Source organism: Porites lutea, chromosome 2 (genome assembly GCF_958299795.1).
Source record: "Porites lutea chromosome 2, jaPorLute2.1, whole genome shotgun sequence".
NCBI classification, from domain to species: Eukaryota; Metazoa; Cnidaria; class Anthozoa; order Scleractinia; family Poritidae; genus Porites; species Porites lutea.
In genome coordinates, this window is record NC_133202.1 from 34,649,406 (window position 1) to 34,668,107 (window position 18,702).

Consider the following 18,702-nt stretch of genomic DNA (forward strand, 5'->3'; position numbering starts at 1 on the left):
GTCAATTGGCTAGAGCGTCCCCAATTCGTTTTTCTGGATAATCCGGGATTTGCCTTCTTTGTAGTCCCGGATACGGGATTGAAAGTATTTACGGGATACCGACAATAGCCATCGGGATTACGGTGTTGAACGAAAATTGGGGTCGGGATGATGAAGAACCCTAATTGACCACTACAGAAAATACCATAACAAACCATAATGCTCTTTGTTTGTAACCCCAACATTTTGCATAAGCATCGTCTTCAGTTTCTCTTGGGAGTTAAAATGGCCCCGAGAGAAACTGAAGACTATGCTTATGCAAAATTTTGGGGTGACAAACAAAGAGCATTATGGTACATGTTATGACATTTTCTGTAGTGGTCTCTTTGGCTAGTGTTCATATGATGTCAATGATATCACGCCTGTGTTTTGAGACCTATTAAAAGGGTGGAGAAACCGGAAATTGAACATTCGAAAAGACGGATCTCAAAATTGCATGCCAGCTTGAACGAGCTAGGCTAGGGCTAGTATGATGTCATTCATATTATGCCTGTAGTCTGCGACTTCTAAAATTTATTTATTTCCTCCTTTTTTGAAAAATATATTGTTTTATTAACTCAAAAAGACAAAAGTTAACAGTAACAGAGTTTAAAGTAGCGTTTTAACAGTACTCTGAATCAAAAGAATGATTTCAAAATTTCTTATGTTTCAACTTATTCCATCTTCATTTGTTTGTAAACAAACACAGTAGAGAGAGATACACCATCTGTACACACAACACAGTTAGCCATTCAAACCTCAGTACCAACATGCATGTTCTCCTCAACATTTGCATAAATTTTGTAAGATTCTAAAGAGGAGAATAATTTTCTTTGCATGACCTTTACAGTTGCATAAGCAGTCATTTCACAAGATGTCATGCTGGCAATTTTCAGGGTTCAAATTAAGGATTATAAGTTGGCATCATAACCAATAACTATAAAAAAAATATAATAATTAGTTACCAAAACGGTTTTTCGTCTGCTCTGGTGAAGACATTTAACAAACAAATTCCAAAAGTCAAACACAATAGGAATGAGGGACTGGACCTCCTTGCCATTTACAATCCTCTCTTAGGAATATGCAGCAACCTTTCCATTACGCAACGGAATGGGTCTCATTTTACATCGCTGTTGAAGTTTGAGCGATTCAAATGCTCTGAGGTTTGGAAAGTTTTTTTGTAACAGATAATCATGGAAACGTAAAAAACACAATCAAATTTCAACAGGTTTGTCATAATTACAAATACTCAACTTTGTCCTGGAAGCAGAACCTTTCAACCACGAAAGAACTGTAAGGATTTAAAACATCACATTGATGGCTTTGGAAGGGGCCTAACAGATTTTGGAGATAGCTAGTTTTAGATGAGAAAGAGAAATTTAGAACATAGGCTTGGTCTCTAGCAGAGCCCGTGTTAAAGCACCTGTGATTCTTCCCACCTCATGGTAAGATGCATGGTCATCTACCAATCAACTACTCTGTAGCGTGTTGAAATTTATGGGAAAGAGAAAAGCTTGAAAAGGTCTGTGTGTTCCCCCTTGAAAATTTTGTACTTGCTGCTGGTAATTCCAAGTCAAGCAGTCTTGTTTTTGTTTTTTCAGTTATTGCATTTATGATGACATACTCAACATCCAGCCATGAGGTTGGGAAAACTACAAGTGCAGCTGGACATCCATAGCATTAATCCAAGCAACATAGTCTATGAACTCTATAGGATGGCTCATATTCCATGGACACTAAGCCAATCAAAACTCTGCAATCATTGCACAATGTTCTAGTTTCTAACAAATATTAGGTGTTCTAGTATGAACTGGCTAATGTTCTTGCTACCTATCAGCTCAAAGGTAATAAAGGTGATAAAATCAATACTTGAAAAATACAATATACTTAAAATCAATAGAAATTATAAATTTTGTTACTGCTGGGCTTTGGGTGCTCAGATGGTTTCCCTGTGTGTTATGTAAATATGACCTTCGAGCAGCCTGCACAGGATCACCAAGAAAAATCACTCAAGTTTTAACAGTTTTTGTTATGGTTTTTCTTCAAGGTTATGGCTTTTGTTTGTTGGAAATCGATCACCTACATATCATGGTAATGTTCAGTTCTACTACATTTGCAAGTTTATTTTATCTGACACCTTGAGAAAGATTTGTGATTGGGTGATTCCAGAAAATATCCATACCATACCACGGGCGGCATCTTGGAATTCCGAGGGAGAGGGGGGGTTTCTTGGACTGGAATTCCGAAGACGTGGGGGGGTAACGCAGTTTGGAATTCCAAAGGCATGGGGGGTGTTTCAGCTCTGAATTCAGTGAATTTCCAGAGGAAAGACGGCGAAAGCTCCGCTTGAAATCGCTGACCTGTTAACATTCCCAGTTTGTAAATGAAGCACGAACCGACCACGGAAGAAGTATGCGTTCATGCAGATGGGTAAGCAGATGGGTTGTGCAGCAAGCTCCACATCGAAGAGGCCTTAAAGTTGATGAATTAGTCAACTGATTAATAAAAATATAACCAAGTCGGTGTTTCTCGCCGATTGTCGATCGACGATGTGTTGTTGCGTGCTGAAAACTCGCACCAGTCTCTCGTTTCCAAATAGAACGCCTGACAGATTTTGTATTTCACGCCGATTTTCACGCCAACATGTAGGTAGTAAAATCCGACAGCGTGCCTTTTGATGCGCTGGTGTCTAGCGGAAGGAAGACTTGATTTTCATAAATGTTACAGTCAACAAATTTGTTTCATTTTACGGCGGTTCTGCACAAATTTCGAAATTTGCTACGTCAGCTCGGTGTCTCTACTGATCATAGTCAAGGAGATTATTTTCACTATTAAGACAATTATTTGAAGTTTTGTGCAAGTACAACATTCGGACTGGATTATGCGATTGCAAGACAAAATTGTATTTATAAATATAAAGGCAAAATACAAACAACTGTTTACCGGTCATAAAAGTACCCACGAGTATGTCTTGTTGTCTTTGAGAAAGTGAAAGATTCATTTCTGTCTTGAATTTACAAAATTATGTTTCAAATGCAACGTAAGCATATACACGTGAAACATTGTTTTCGCCCCTAAGGGTTATTGTAGAACTATGGGTTTAAAAATATGTTGTACATGTTGTACCCATTCGGTCCGTTCGTACTCGTTGTGTTTTGCTTGTAAAACGTATGCTGCATAACTAGTGGTCAGTAGTTAATCAATGAGGGAAATTTTCAATATGGCGGGTGACGGAATATCGATCGTAAACTGTACTCTTGTCAGCGTCCACTGGCATCAATACGATCTACTCCTGAAAATATGACGGTATTGAATGGAAAACAAAAAGTTCTATTAGGTGGTAAGCAGCTTAAAGATAATGCTTAGAAGGAATAGCTACGGTGTACTAACGTTAACAAACTTGAGTTGCTTGATCGTCTGACTAAAAATTGTGAACAGAATTCTTTTGCAGAGGGAAAAAGTGCAAGTTTCTCGTTCGTTTGAAGATTTAGGCAGACGAACAGGAATTCCAAAGGGTCTGAAACAAAAGTGGAAAATTCCGGAGGTGAGGGGGGGGGGGGGGGGGCGGTTAGCGATTTTGGAATTCGGAGGGCAAGGGGGGGATAAGCATTTTGGAATTTCCGAGGGCAAGGGGGGGTTAAAATACTCATGTCACCCGTGGTAGGGTATGGATATTTTCTGGAATCACCCATTAAAGCTGTCGTTTTATCTTTATGTGAAGGTTTTTTCGTTGTTTGTCCTAACATTAACATTCACCAGAAAGAGCTCTATTTTTGCATTAGAAAACTAGAAGATTTTTTCCCCCTCTTTCGGCTCCCTTTGACTTCTATTGGCTTTGATAGTTGACCCAGAAATGTGGGCCAAGTTGGTCCAAAGGACAATATCAGTCAAATCTGGGTTTAATTTCTATGGTCATTCAATGTTTATTACCGGTATGTTACCTTTGCACTTAACAAATCAGCCCTGGTCAAGTATCTGCCGATAGAAATATGTTGTTACTTTATGTTTCAAATTCAGTTAATACACACATATGTTATGTTTAAAAGATGATTTTGATGTACTTTAATATACTATAAGTTCGTAAAATTAGTCAAGCTTTCTTAATTTTATTTACATAATTTATCTTTTCTTTCTCTATATATTTTTATGCACTATTGTAAAATAGAACGTAATTTTGCTCTGTATCATACATTAAAGCTATCTTGACCTCAAGCTTGGTCAGTTACACATACATTGTATAATATTCAGCCTTAAAGACTCACAGAGGAAAACTCAAATTAATTTAGGAGCTGAAAAGACTGCTACCTGCTGATCTTGAAACAGATACCCTTGCTTTGAACATCACTTATGCAGCTCCAAATATTAAGGTTCATGTATCTCTGAACAATTTAAACCTACTCTTCAACCAACAAAAAAAGTCTTAAAAACAATTAAGGCATTTCAACCATTCAGTGGTCATTCTAAAGTTCAAGTTGAAGACAACGTTTAGATAACAACGCACAAAGAGGATCCCAGCAAAGACAGTGAATTCAGTAGATTAATTTAGATTTAGCCTAAGTTGATTTTCAATTTCCTTTTTCTTCTAGCAAGTTAGAAGAAACATGAAATTGTGAATCAACCTAGGTTAGAAAAATGTTTTTCACCTGAAATCAGATTTGACCTGTAACACACTTACAGCTGTATGCACCAAGTTAGACTATTTAGCAACCCCTATTTTTGCAAAAGATCATCAAGATTGCTGTAAATGGCAGCCATCTTGGTTTCACATCATGTACGGAATGTACAAAAATATGTAAGTGACCCGAGGAAGAGTACGAAATCCTCTTGCAGCAGACGGGGGAAGGTTGGGATATACATGTAAACTCTGACACCCATCCCCTCTGTACATATGATATGAACTTAGAGAAAAAAGGGGGACTCTAAATGGTGTATCAAAAAGTGTGGCAGAATTTTTGTTTCTTTTGATTTCAGTAGTACTCTATGTACATTTACATGTATGGTCATGCAAATGACCATAGTTTGTTATCGTTGTCGTTCTTGTCACATACTAGCAAAGAAAGATTTAAAAAGAGAAATCTGAACACACAGTGGGCAGCAGGGTAAAACCAAAGCAGTGACAAGATAACTCTTGATTCTTAATTGGAAAACTGCTCTTGAAGAAGAAAAGTACTCATATTGCCTGCAGAGCTTTCATAATCGGAACCTGATTTTATGATCTACAGTGTACGTACATGTATCAATACGACATGGCCTTTAAGAGAACTGACCTTGGTGGTACAGTACTGTAGACTGTGGATAAAGTGTTAAAACAGCTGTATGAGCTTGAATGAAGACTTTTTTTGTTGTTGAAACCAATGGTGATTGCAAGAGATACACTCCTTCTGGTAAATCTGATAAAGCCCAAGAGGTAATAAGTTATTATTATTTTTTGTAAGCATTATATTGAAATAAGCCGCGTTCAGCTCTTGGCGCCTTGCTTGTTCTTTCCAAGCCCCACCTTGCAATGTCTGGATCCACTAGAAAACAAGTTCCTTGGTGTTTATCACGTCCCTCTCTTAAAACCCTTGGAATGGAATCCTTGCCTGACTGACATCCACACCTCTGCATAACTTACGCAACCAGCATTCACCAAAGCAGATCCAAGCAGCAGTGTCAAACAGTGGATTTTACAGAAGCAACTGACACCGGTATAGCTTTCAGTTCAGTTCTCATGCATATAAACTCTCCTATAACAGACATAAGTGCCATACATGCAAGGTTTAGAAGCCACCACGTTAAGGATGTAGGAAAACCAGCATATATTGTACAGACTATCAGATGAATTAAATGCGCTGTGGCTGCAAAGTCCAGACACTGAAAAAGAAACACACCATACATACACTCAATTAACTTCTACTAACGTACTTGTCTTCATAATTTTGTCTTTTTTTTGCTTCAGGGGAGAAGGAGTTATAAACTGTGTGAAAAACTAAAGCATGAGAGGGTAAAAGTAAAACAAAATACAAGTTACTTGGGATCTAACAAACATTGCAGACAGCACATATTAAAAATAATTAAACTTACTTGTTTGGCTCTTCGCACAATCACCCACAATCCACCTGCCCTAAAAGCATGAAAAAATTTCAACAATGATATCCGCAATATTCAATAAATGTATTACAGTCAAATATGTATTATACATGTAAATTCTTAATGTCCCAGATTTTAAAGGACCATATAGTTGTTTCATATAAATTTTTTATTAACCCACATTTGGCAACTGCATCCCTTTGTGTAGGTTGGTCACCTTGGAGGTCTGGGCGGTTCAACTTTTAGCAAAGCTACAACACTCATCAAATTTCATTGCAACACCAGACTGAAGCTGCAGATTTTTCATGTCATGTCTTCTCAACCAACTTAGTCTTAACTTTTCCCTGTGTATAACTCTAACTTTATCCTTTCCCAGTGTTGAGAATTACATTTATTTGCAAATGGTTGATACAAGTGTCAACATTAGGAAGGCCGTAAAATGATAGGTACAGTCGACTCCCGGTATCTTGAACCCTCTAAAACTCGAACCTTCGGCTAACTCGAAGCAATTTTCATTTCCTTTCAGATAATTTTCTACATAATTTTACCCTTGATAACTCGAACTCCTGATAACTCGAACTTTTTTCCATTTCCCTTGAAGGTTCGAATTATCAGGAGTGGACTGTATTTCAGCAAATAAAAAGATGACAAGTATTTCAACAAATGTCATGAGTAATGTAATATTGTAGTGAGTATTGTCTAATACTGTAGCTCCTACTCTCCTCTACTTCTCTTCTCTTATTCATTTATTTATTCAGAAAAATCTGGTTTAGCAATAGACCTTTTTACCGATATGGCGGCCATATTGAATTAATTCGATTTAAGGAGTATTATAGGATGCCCAGGGGGCATGAGCACATTTCGTTTGTATTTTTGAGCGCTTTTCGGGACATTTTTTCTTAAAGTTTTCTTAGAATAAGATTGTAATGGGAAAAAAGATCCCTGTACCATGTTTGGATGTAATAATGATCGCCTTTTTCCCGAGAAATATACAGTGAAAGACCATATTTCTAATACTAAACTAGAAAAAGGCGATCATTATTATATCCAAACACGGCACAAGGATCTTCTCTCTCATTACAATCTTATTCTAAGAGAACTTTAAGAAAAAATGTCCCGAAGAGCGCTCAAAAATACAAGCGAAATGTGCTCATGCCCCCTGGGCATCCTATAATACTCCTTAAATTGAATTAATTCAATATGGCCGCCATATCGGTAAAAAGGTCTATTAACATTGCTAAACCACATTTTCCTGAATAAATAAAATTGAATAATATAAAGCTAAAGAACAACTTTCAACTCACTATGGAATTGTTCAAAACTTTATGCAACAGTTTATAAGAGGTAAATTACATTTTTTTTAAGCAAAGGTGAATAAAGGGCTTATAAACGGTTCGTGGTTATATGAATTTTGTTGGCTCCTAAAACAGCCACCCTTATCTCCCTGTACCCAGCCAGCCAATACGCAATACGAGAATCATTACCACAAGTAAGTCTCCATAATAAAGATTCATTTCAACATTAGTACGGTACGGCCAGTTTTTGTAAGTCCTCAGGAAAGCCCTTACATTTTGCTGATTGACTGGTAAAGTTAACCTATGTTAAACTATCCCACGAGGTGGTTTAAGAAACAAACAATATGATAGCTTGCAATGATAGATGTAAGTGTAAGGTTTGGTTATCCACAAATACACAACTGATTTAGAGCTATTCTAATATAGATTTAGATAGGGCTAAAAGCGAAGCTCTCGTTAATATCTATAGTTTACACAAAACAAAACACCATCAAATTCCGAAAATAAGCCCTGGGGCTTATATTTTTCAAAGGCCCTTTTTGAGGAGCTTATTTTTGGAGGGGCTTATCTACGGAGGGAAATTTGCGTTTCAAAACCGATTCAGCTAGCCTTTTAGTTGGAAGGAAATTTACCGTTTTTGCTCTGTTTTACTTTGTATTCTAGGGTAATTTCCAAGTACAAGGCGCCCATGGCGGGGCTTATGTTTGGAGGGGCAATTTAATGGAGGGTTTTTTGGGTTAGGAGTTTGGGGGGCTTATATTTGGAGGGGCTTATACATTATATAAAACAGTGTACTGCTAAGCAGTGATGGCAACAAAAACAGCCAAAAAAATGTTTTACGTGTTCCTGTTGACTTTTTTTTTTGCTGCCACTCAGTTTCACCCTGGTGGCTGCTAGCATTTCTCACGTTCTCACTGCTGCTATAAAATTTTCACGTTATTCTTTATCTCTAAAAGACTGGGTGGCTATGCGATTTACTGCCGAAACACGTTGGTACTTGAAATGCAAAATTTCACCCTGGCTTACATGAAGGGGTGGACATACATAAGTACGATCTTCTCAGAACCAAAATTTCTTGGATACATAGATAACCAAATTTTCTTACCCATGGTGCTCCGCTGCGGGCGCCTCGTGCGCAAGAGCTCCACTATAAAACTCGCAAGGGGCTAATTCACTAGGGGGCAAACTCTCTGCTTACTTTTTCCCGAAGTGGCTGTTTTTAGAAAACCTTAATGAACTCATGAATATGCGAATGGTGTTTTGACAGGCAAAAGATCATTTCAAATTAAAATAAATTAATAAATTTTATTGTACAAATTCTTCTTCTTTCTTCTCTTTTTTCAATCCAGTTTTCATGACCCCCAGTAAAAGGAATTCACCTACATATGAAAGCGGTTTTTGCCCGCACTTCTGCTGGTTTTAAATAGTTACGTCAAAGGGGGGCGATTATTTGAGGGAGGCCATTACTCGAGGGGCTGGCTATTATTAAAGGAAATATGATACGCTTATAGAACTAATCATAACTATAACAAAATTGTCAAATCTGACTATCAACTGCCCTGATTTCAGCCTTAATTGGACAGTTTAATAGGACAGTGCGCGTCATGCCTAAGTAATTGGACAGTACTTGCCATCACGCGCGCGCTTAAATGGCTTTTTTTTCACTGCTAGCAAAACAAAATTTTGAATTTCTTGTGTTTTGATTTAAAATTATAGCTTATTATATCACAAATTTTGTTAAAGTTATGATTAATTGGTAACAGAACATTGTGTCGTCCAATTTGGTCTGTAATCATACTCGTGATTATACAAATCAGACTCCTGCTACGCGGTCGTCCGATTTTGCTAATCAGTCGTATGATTACAGACTGAATTGGACTCCACTCAGTCCTGTTACCATTACATATTCTAAGGTTATATTTTACTTCCGTTTTTGGCTCTTCAATATTTATTCTCTCACCCCATGACAGCAGCTGTACACGAACCCTTATTAATAACAAAAATCCTCGATTTTTAACTCACCCAGTCAGAGCATTCAAACAAAACGCCGCTATGGTTATCTTTCCCTTGAACGTTGTAAAACGCAGTTCCTAGGAAAACGAGAAAAGAGCATGAGAAAAAAGCCAACCACAGCGAACGTGATTGACATCTTTGTCCTCACCTTGGCACGGAAAAATTGGTCTAACGACCGCGTAGATCCTGTCCAAAAATCAACTAAAAGAATCCAGAGTGCCAAGAAAATGTAGAAAACACACTGAACCGCTACAATTTGTGAAATTATTAAGCATGGATCCCAGACGTATGATCTGAAGCCAGCCGCCATTTTGCGTTTCCCAAGCATTCATGACGTCATCTAAGTTTGGAAGTCTGCTGACCGCTTGATGGAAAAAGATAAACAGAGTAGTAGCACGCCAGTAGGACGGAAAATGTAAGTGATTCAGATTGTAGGGGAATTTGTGTTATTTGCGATGTCACAAGCTAATCAGGTAGACTGCCCGATTTGTGGAAGCTTTTTCTCGGCTTCGTCCGTGAATGAGCACGTAAATAAGTGCCTGAATGCGAAGGAAGCTTCACCACCGAACGAGAAGCGATGTACACCACCTGGAACGAAGAGCCGACATGATTGTATGAACAGCTCTCCTCTGGGAAAAGGTACTTTATTGCAAAGATCGTCTGGTTTCTTTGGCAAAAGAAGTGAAAGAAAAGTTAATAACTCACTGATGACAAGTCCTGCGACGGGTACTCTAAAAAGAAGCTTATCCAACAACTTTTCAAATTTGGCGGGAAATTCAGACGCGAATCCTCTTTCCAAGAGATTGAAGCAAAACGAAGCACCAAAAACCTCCAAATCGGAGCCCAAAAGTACAGAAAATAATCCCGGGCTTCCTTCAGGGACAAGTAATTCCATCTCTGGCCATAGTTCAACTTCGTCTTCTTCTGGGAAAAAAGACGGCCACAAATCAAAGAACAGCCAATTTCTGCCACTAGCAGAAAGAATGCGCCCAAAAACTTTGGCTGAATATGTGGGGCAGTCGAAGGTGCTTGGAGAAAACAGTCTGCTGAGAACCCTGCTTGAGGCTGAGGAAATTCCATCTATGATACTTTGGGGACCTCCTGGCTGTGGAAAGGTAATCAAAACAGGGATATTTTTATTCACTGCTCGAGAGGGGGGCACTGATGGTGGACAAAACACTGACCCCCAGTCAATGGATATCCATAGATTGCCCATATGGACTACCCTAAAATGGACTATGCCGCTGAAGTTTAGTGATTAGGGTTAGGAAACGTTCCATTTAGGGTCATTATACTGGTAAAAATGACCTGAATCCAAGTTAGGGTAGTCTACATGGGTAATCCATGGACTGGGAGGGTCAGTGTTTTGTCAACCACTGGGGGATCTCCCACTTAAAAGTGATGGGGATGCTCACTGGAAAATTCAACTCCTAACAGAGACCAAAGTGGGTATGGCTCAAGCTTAAACTGACCCCTAAAGGAGATCATACTAAACAGACATTTTTTATGGTGCTAAAAATGTTAACCCAGAATGCCTTTCACCTTCAATAAGATTTCAAAAGCATTGTCCTAAATCTCTAGTTTTTTAAAAATGTCTTCACGCATAACCTTAAGTGATACCTGAATTTGCAAATATCCTTCTCAGATTACAGTAAATCCTCTATTAAGTTCCCCCTCTCAAATAAGCCCAAATCTCTCTGATAAGCCCACCCTCCTTTTCAAGGGAAGAAAGTTAAGAAGCCCCCCTCCCCTCCCCTTGTTATTTTTCACTAATAAATGATACACTATATTAATCAATGATGACTGTTAACCCATTCGCCCCCGAGCTGCCCGTAACCGCCCATGTGGATCCACGTCCTTTCTACCGCTTGTAACATCATCAGTTTTAACGGTCAAGGGCAACTTTGTCTGCTAACTTGTGCAGAGTGAAGAGATCTTTCAAACCATACCAGAATGAGCACAATTCAGTCAATGATGAATGACCAGAAAACCACTCGACTAGCTTCAAAACGTGTTTTTCGGCAAAATCTCAAATCTGCATGACCTCAAAGCTTTTCATCTTTGTATTCCAGTTCTTAATGGAGAACTGATACCATTGTCTTTGCTGAATTAAGTAAGCCTCCCCTCTCAAATAAGCCCCCGTCTCTATTAAGCCCCCCCTTAAACATTATTAATAAGCCCCCCTGTGGGCTTAATAGAGGGTTTACGGTATCTATCTTAAGGCAAAACACTTTTGTTGGCCTTCAGACACTTGCAGTGAAAACATATTAACCCAAAAGAAACTCTAATCTTGTCACTGGGAAACTACCAAAGTAGTAAATTTGGGTTTTCCATGGTGTAAAATGAATTCCAAACTAGATTTCATGGAAAAAACACAAGGATTGGATGGTTAAAATGCCAAACTGAAATACACTTTGGAGAACCATATGATGCAACGTAAACAAACTCATCTGCGAAGTGAGACGTTCTGAAAATTGCTCTTGTATCTCGATTTTGCTCTCATTTTGATACTACTGTCCCACATTGCTTCTGGGACAGCCTTCTGGTTAGTATATGTTTTCACTGCAAGTAGCCTGAATGGCAACCAACCTTTATGTTTAAATGATGTTCAATAATAAAATTCATATGGTGTACCCTATATTCTGAGGAGGCCTATAGTTCATGAGGCCCCGACTTCTATATAGGCTTCCTCCTCATTACCATTTTGAACATTTTGTAAAATAATTATTTATTAAGAATAGTGTGTAACATCTTTAATATGTTATAAATTTATTGGGTATTGTAAATGTATTTTATGTGGTTAAGGCAAAATAAATCAATGAATGAATATGGGAATATTCATATAATTTGGGCATTTTTATTTTGAGGATTTATTCACCTATGCCTTTCCTTTCTCCTTTCTTGTTACATAATCTGTAAAAAGTAGTAGTTTAAAAGACCAAAAAGTAGAATCTAAAGTGCATGTATCTTAATTTATTGTTTTCTACCTTCAGACCACTTTAGCACACATTGTAGCCAACTCAGCAAGACGTAGTAACAAAGCACGATTTGTGCAGTTGTCAGCAACCACCAGTGGCATAAATGATGTAAAAGAAGTAGTAAAAGTTGCAAAGAATGAACAGCAGATGTTTAAACGAAAAACAATTTTATTTGTGGATGAGATCCACCGTTTCAATAAACTGCAGCAGGTGATCATCATCTTTGTTCATGACTCTACCAGTAGAATTTTTGTCTCATTTGGATTTTTTTCGTTACACATTCATGGTTCGTACAATTTTGAACAGGTCTTGAATTCGGTTAAAGTCCTTGAAAAGTACTTGATTTCTTTATTAGGTCTTGAAAAATCCATGAAATTCACTGCCTTGTCTAAAAAAATTTTTGTGCATGAGCAGTATTTTACTTCTGTTCCTTTATTTTAAGTGCTGTTTCTGTACCTCAGATGTTACAAGTCACACCCAGTCATTTTGCAGAGCAAAGTAGTGTAATATAATGTGAGCAACCATGGCTGAAGAAGTAAAAATCGTATATGACTCCATGACGTGTTTTAGCCAATAAAGTGTTCAAAAAGGAGTTAAAGAGTGCGGATTTATTGAATAAATCGTAGTCCTTGAAAACTGTTATAATTTGTCCGGGAAAAATCTTTGAAAAGTCCTTGAAATTTGTTTGTTTGAAGTTGTACGAACCATGACCTTTGTCCAGGACAAACAGATTTTTTCACTGGTCAAGTGACGTTTTATGCTTGTCAGGAGGCGCTCTTGGTGGGGTTCGGGGGGTGTATGTCCCTATAGGCTGAATTTCAAATACTGTCGTTTTGTGTTTTGAGGAGTAGACCATGTCCCTGTCGGTTTGTTGCCATTTCATCTAGTTTTATGTTGCTGTATCATGGCCATGTTGCTTTTTTGAATTTTACCGCAACAGGGCCTTGTTTAGGGTCTGGTCTTACAACTCAGGGTGTTCATTAGGCAACAGAGATCGGAGAAATCTCCGTTTACTATGCAGAATTCTCTGGTTAATGTTCAGTAGCCTATGACAATTTTTATTCAGATGGGGGGACTCTTTCAAAATATTCTCCTGCAATGTTACAACTTCCTCCTGCTACTAGAATTCTTAATGAAAACTCTGCAACTTAATCATTAACTGAAAAAAGCAAGCAGTAACCTTGGGAAGGCAAAATTTGAGGACCATCTGTAGTTCAAGTTTTTTAAGCCTTTATAATTTTGTATTAATTTTGAGAACCTTGAATCAGGCATTTTATCATTTTAAATGCAAACTTGCTCTCCATAGGATACATTCCTTCCACATGTTGAAAATGGTACAATAACCTTAATAGGAGCAACAACAGAGAACCCGTCATTTCAGCTCAACAATGCCCTGCTCAGTCGCTGTCGAGTCATAGTCCTTGAAAAGCTTTCAACTGAACATGTGGAGCAAATCCTAAAACATGCTCTTGATAGCCTGGGAGTGTCTACTACCAAGGAGGATTCCTTGGACACCAACCAGGTACATCTCTCATCTGAGTACAGGTGAGGAGTTTGAAACATCTGAAAGCTTTGGTATTGAGTTTTTCTAAAATTGGTAAAGCCTGGTTCTCATATGCTGCCAACCTACCTGCGACATGGCCACTGGAACTTCCTGGGATACGGTTCTGATATGAGAACAGAAGTGGCCCGCAATATTGGTTATCTCAGTCTTAATCTCTGCCATTCCTGCAAATTTGACTTGGGTTCAACTTCATAGGCATGCCAGCAGTAAAGCCCTGTGATGGCTGTTGTTTACGGCAGCACAGGTTCTCATTCATCCAAATAGTATCCCAGGCAGTACCATTGAATGGAGTAAGGACAGACAATTTAATCAGACTCTTGTATTGTTACCCACTGAGAATAGCTCCACTAATTGTGGGCAACATAACTGTAAATAATTTTCAAATTGAATAAACTGTTGTTGAAATTTACAATGTGAAATTGCTAATTTGTTGTGTGATTCTTTTGTTAGTGACTATCATGTAGTAGTAGAAGAAGAAGCTATTAAAACCTTAGCAAACCTCTGTGATGGTGATGCCAGGATTGCACTAAATGGCCTCCAGCTTGCAGTGCAGTCACAAGTGTCTGCTGTAAAACATAAGGCACAGAACAATACTAATTCATCCAACAGTATGTCGTTACCACTCCATCAAAATGGAGAATGCTTCAAAAATGGAACTCTACCATCATATGGTGCTAATGATACTCATGATTCCAGTGAAAAGGAAACTGTTTTTGTCAATGTTTCTCACATCAAAGAGGGACTCCAAAGAACTCATCTGCTTTATGACAGAAATGGTGAAGAACATTACAATATTATTTCTGCAATGCACAAGTCAATAAGAGGGGGTGATGAAAATGCTGCATTGTATTGGCTGGCAAGAATGCTTGTTGGAGGTGAAGATCCATTATATGTTGCTCGAAGACTGGTGAGATGTGCAAGTGAAGATATTGGCAAGTGTTTTCTTGTTTCATTGATAATAGAACTAGAGGATTATGTTTCTTATAAGGAGTATCAACTGATGCATCAATCGACATCTCAGTTGACTGTTGGTCAACATATCGGTTGCTATATTTGTCGAGTCTCAGTCGAGATTGAAGGAGACTCGAATGGTAGTCAGCTGCTACAGTCTATTGGTCAATAGTTGGTTGTTACTTTGTTGATTGATCACTGACATATCACTGACACTTGGTCAATGTAACGGCTGATACCCCAGTCGACTGTTGTTCAACATGTCAGTCGACATATCAACCGTCTCTCCACTGACTGTCGTCTAACACTACACCGACACTCGACTGATATGTTGACTGGCAGACAACCAAGATGTCGGCAGATACATGAAAATAACCTACAATTTGGTAACTGATCAATCTGGTACAGGGGCTGCGGATTGTAGACCGATACACCACTGATACCTTACTGATACTTGACCGATGGTTCACTGATACTCTACTGATGCTATCGCGACCAGCTGTTGGTTGATCTGTTGGCAGACACTCAACTTATACTCGACCGATAGTATTATGCCACTCAGCCAATATATCAACAGACAATTAGTGGCCGTTATTTTGTGACCAACAGTTAAACAAGATGTCAGTCAGCGCCCTCTATAAGACACATGATACAATTTTGATTCCCTCATTAAAAGTACACTGGTTTTAATACAGAGGATTACAAAAGTTGCTTGCCAATTGGCATTTGGTGAGCCATTGACCTTTCGTTGCACCCTAACAGTTCCCTAGCATCTAAAATCTAATATGCAGCTACAAAAATAATGTGAAAGACTTAAATATTCCATTCACCAGTTTCATTCTATGCCAGCTTTAGGAAGCAGCTGAATTTTTTAATTAAATTTGCATAAAAAGCACCTAGTCATTGACAAGTTCTTTAAACTGTTTTATGTCTCCTCGTAAAATATTCTTCTTTGTACACTAAATGTACACTAATGATAGTCCGTTATCCTTCACAAAACTAACGGATAGCTAACGGTTTTTCTAATGCTCTAACATTTTGCCCAAATGCTGTAACGGTTTCTCCAAACCCTCTAACGATTAGTCTAAACGCTTTAATGATTTCAACACTCTAATGGATTACTCTTATGATCTAACAGTTGGTCCGTCTAATGTTTAACTTTTACTTGAAAGAGGATTGTGAAAATCAGTAGTGATGAATGCGGCAGAAGTCTTATCGACTTTTGGGCAAATCGATCACAGTTCTCAACAGGTCGTTCTGTGTTTCTTTGGGAATGACTGTTAGTGCATTGATTAACAGCAGCTGTCAAGTGCTTGATATTCTTAGTTTGGCTTTATTTCAAGAAAAGTACTATTATTTCAAGGAAAATGTAGTCTTAGATAGAAGGTGATTACTGAGCAGTAATGCTGCTGTTGTTTTTGTGTTTGATTTTGCTGCTAAAGATTATGCTAATTAATGACTAACCTCTCTTAAGCGGCCAACCTCCATTAAGCGACCACTTGCCAGTACCCAGAGGGTGGCCTCTTAATGAAGGTTCAACTGTAGTTGTTTTGTTTTGTGCAGGTTTGGCTGATCCACAGGCCTTGAACCAGACTGTGGCTGCTTACCAGGCTTGTCATTTTATTGGAATGCCAGAGTGTGATGTAAGTACTTCACAAAGTATTTCCTTGGTTGCTACGGTCTTCTATTAACTGTATTTATTTATTCATCTATTTATTTATTTTAACCAAAAGGAAGGAATATGACATTTGCAGTTGGAATACAATACGATTTTATATCCTGCAGATGAATTTACAATGAAAAAAAAAGGAAAAAAAGGGAATGTTTTACACAAATGAGATATAAGAGGAATGGCATAGAGGCCCCCAGAAACTGCCAGGCTCATGGTCAAGAGGTCTCCTCACATGATGTTAAATACATTATTAATATGTGGGGCTAGTATTGGTTAATATAGGTCAATGTGTCCTGATGATGCAGTCTGTGTGGCTCCTAAAGGGGGTTGAATATAATAAGGTGCATTTTCAAAATGATATTAACAAAATATAAGAAGAAGTGGTTCCCAAGCAATCACTTTTGTAAGCAAAGATAATGACAGGGTTCGTTTTGCACTTTTGAAACTTTTGTATTTTTGGAAAAGTCTGGAAAATAGACATTAAGTCTGGAAAAATGGTAAAAAGTCTGGAGTTTTTTTCAAAGCTACAACAAGTACTTAATAAGTGAATTTTTTTTCTCATTGTCAAATCCCATTCAATCTGACCCCTAGCCAAGACATTTAATCGCACATAACTCTCATATATCTGCATTGTACCGTGGTTATCTGACGTTTGAAGTGTATCTTGAAAAAAGGTTGGTTCCTGCATTTTTCAAGGTCTCTATTGACCACCTATTTGGTAACCTTGAGTGTGAAAAAATATACTATTGTTTTGGAAAAAGTCTTGAATTTCGGATCTAAAAATCTGTACAAACCCTATAATAGGTAGGGCAACCTGAAACATTGAAAGGCTGGGATTTTGAGAAAGAAGTTTCCTGTATTTATAAATATTTTCTGTTCTCTTCACAGGTGATTCTTGCCCAAGCTGTTGTGTACCTCGCCAGAGCTTGCAAGTCTATTGAAGTATACAATGCATACAGTGAAGCTAAAAAGCTTGTGAATGGCTGGGAAGGCCCTCAACCATCAGTTCCATTACATATTAGAAATGCACCAACCAAACTCATGAAAGGTCTAGGTTATGGTGCTGGCTACAAGTACAATCCTGCATTTGATGGACCCGTTGATCAAACATACCTACCTCCGGAAGTGCAAGGGGTTGATTTCTTTACTTGGAGTAAAAAAGAAAAAAAATAGAAAGTAGAACTATAGGTTTTCCATCATCTCTCTTGGATGATAGACCCCTGCCGTACATGGAAAGGTCAAGTCAGACCTTGTTGATCTTCGGTCATTTTTACTTGATATTACTCTCTGCAAGGTGGTCACCTCTGTTAAAACACACGCTCAGCGTTGGTTCCAGTGTTTTCTGGAAAGAGTTGTCTGGAGAGTATAGCTATGGTATGGTAGTTATCATCCTCAGTGACCCAGGCAGTGCCGGATCCAGACCCTGAGATAAGGGGGGGAGGTGGCAGTCTCCAAACAAAAGTTGTTCGGCCCTTTGGGTCTCAGTTTGGTCTAAAAATAAGGGGGGGGCACCGTCCCTTGGATCCACCACTGCCAGGGGTAGTCTGATTGCCCCTGGGTCTCCGAGGGTGGGTAGCTACTGGTAAGGCCTTGAAATAGGAAAATTTTATTTTGTAGTGTTGCATTTTTGTTATTGTATTTTGAGTTTTGAAATAATTTGTAAAAATTTTTCCAGCCAATTTTTCCACCTTATTTTAGCATTCCACCTGGGCTGAAATTCACCATGTAGGTGGAAATAAAATAACAGCTGGGGTTGAGATTTGCTTTGAAAACCGACGCCTGAGGGGCTTAGCTGGTCCATTTTGCCAACTTTTATATGTCATTCCAGCTAACCCGAGTGGCTGGGTTGCCATATAATCACAAAGTTTTTGTTGCATGTATTAATAGTACTGCGGTCAGCCTGGTCCATGTGAGGGAACGGGTGCCTATTGCTCACACACAATGTATTGTTAACTCTCTTCGGGTAAATGGGGATCATTGTCACAAAATTGTCCTGTCAACGTCTGTTATTGCAAACACCATCGAGACCACAAATTAGTTTCCTTTCAACTGAAAAAGCATTTGTGCATAAAGTATTGAGACAGATTATAAAACCTAATTCAGGGGCACCCAAATACGGTTTCCTCCTAAATACATCAAAAA

The 18,702-nt window shown here is 38.4% G+C and overlaps 2 protein-coding genes across 2 annotated transcripts; one reads left to right on the forward strand and one right to left on the reverse strand.

Moving 5' to 3' along the window:
• Nucleotides 1-5,010: 5,010 nt before the first annotated feature.
• Nucleotides 5,011-9,724, reverse strand: LOC140928447 (protein SYS1 homolog). Its single transcript, XM_073378200.1, has 4 exons — nucleotides 9,544-9,724; nucleotides 9,405-9,472; nucleotides 6,082-6,121; nucleotides 5,011-5,871 (listed from the first exon to the last, which is right to left on the reverse strand). Exons 1-4 carry the CDS (start codon nucleotides 9,721-9,723, stop codon nucleotides 5,671-5,673), a joined length of 489 nt encoding a protein of 162 aa, XP_073234301.1. The 5' UTR covers nucleotide 9,724; the 3' UTR covers nucleotides 5,011-5,670.
• A 71-nt stretch (nucleotides 9,725-9,795) lies between these two features.
• Nucleotides 9,796-17,824, forward strand: LOC140926908 (ATPase WRNIP1-like). The gene is made up of 6 exons (XM_073376584.1): nucleotides 9,796-10,510; nucleotides 12,389-12,583; nucleotides 13,680-13,912; nucleotides 14,388-14,869; nucleotides 16,452-16,531; nucleotides 17,449-17,824. Exons 1-6 carry the CDS (start codon nucleotides 9,851-9,853, stop codon nucleotides 17,731-17,733), a joined length of 1,935 nt encoding a protein of 644 aa, XP_073232685.1. The 5' UTR covers nucleotides 9,796-9,850; the 3' UTR covers nucleotides 17,734-17,824.
• Nucleotides 17,825-18,702: the final 878 nt, after the last annotated feature.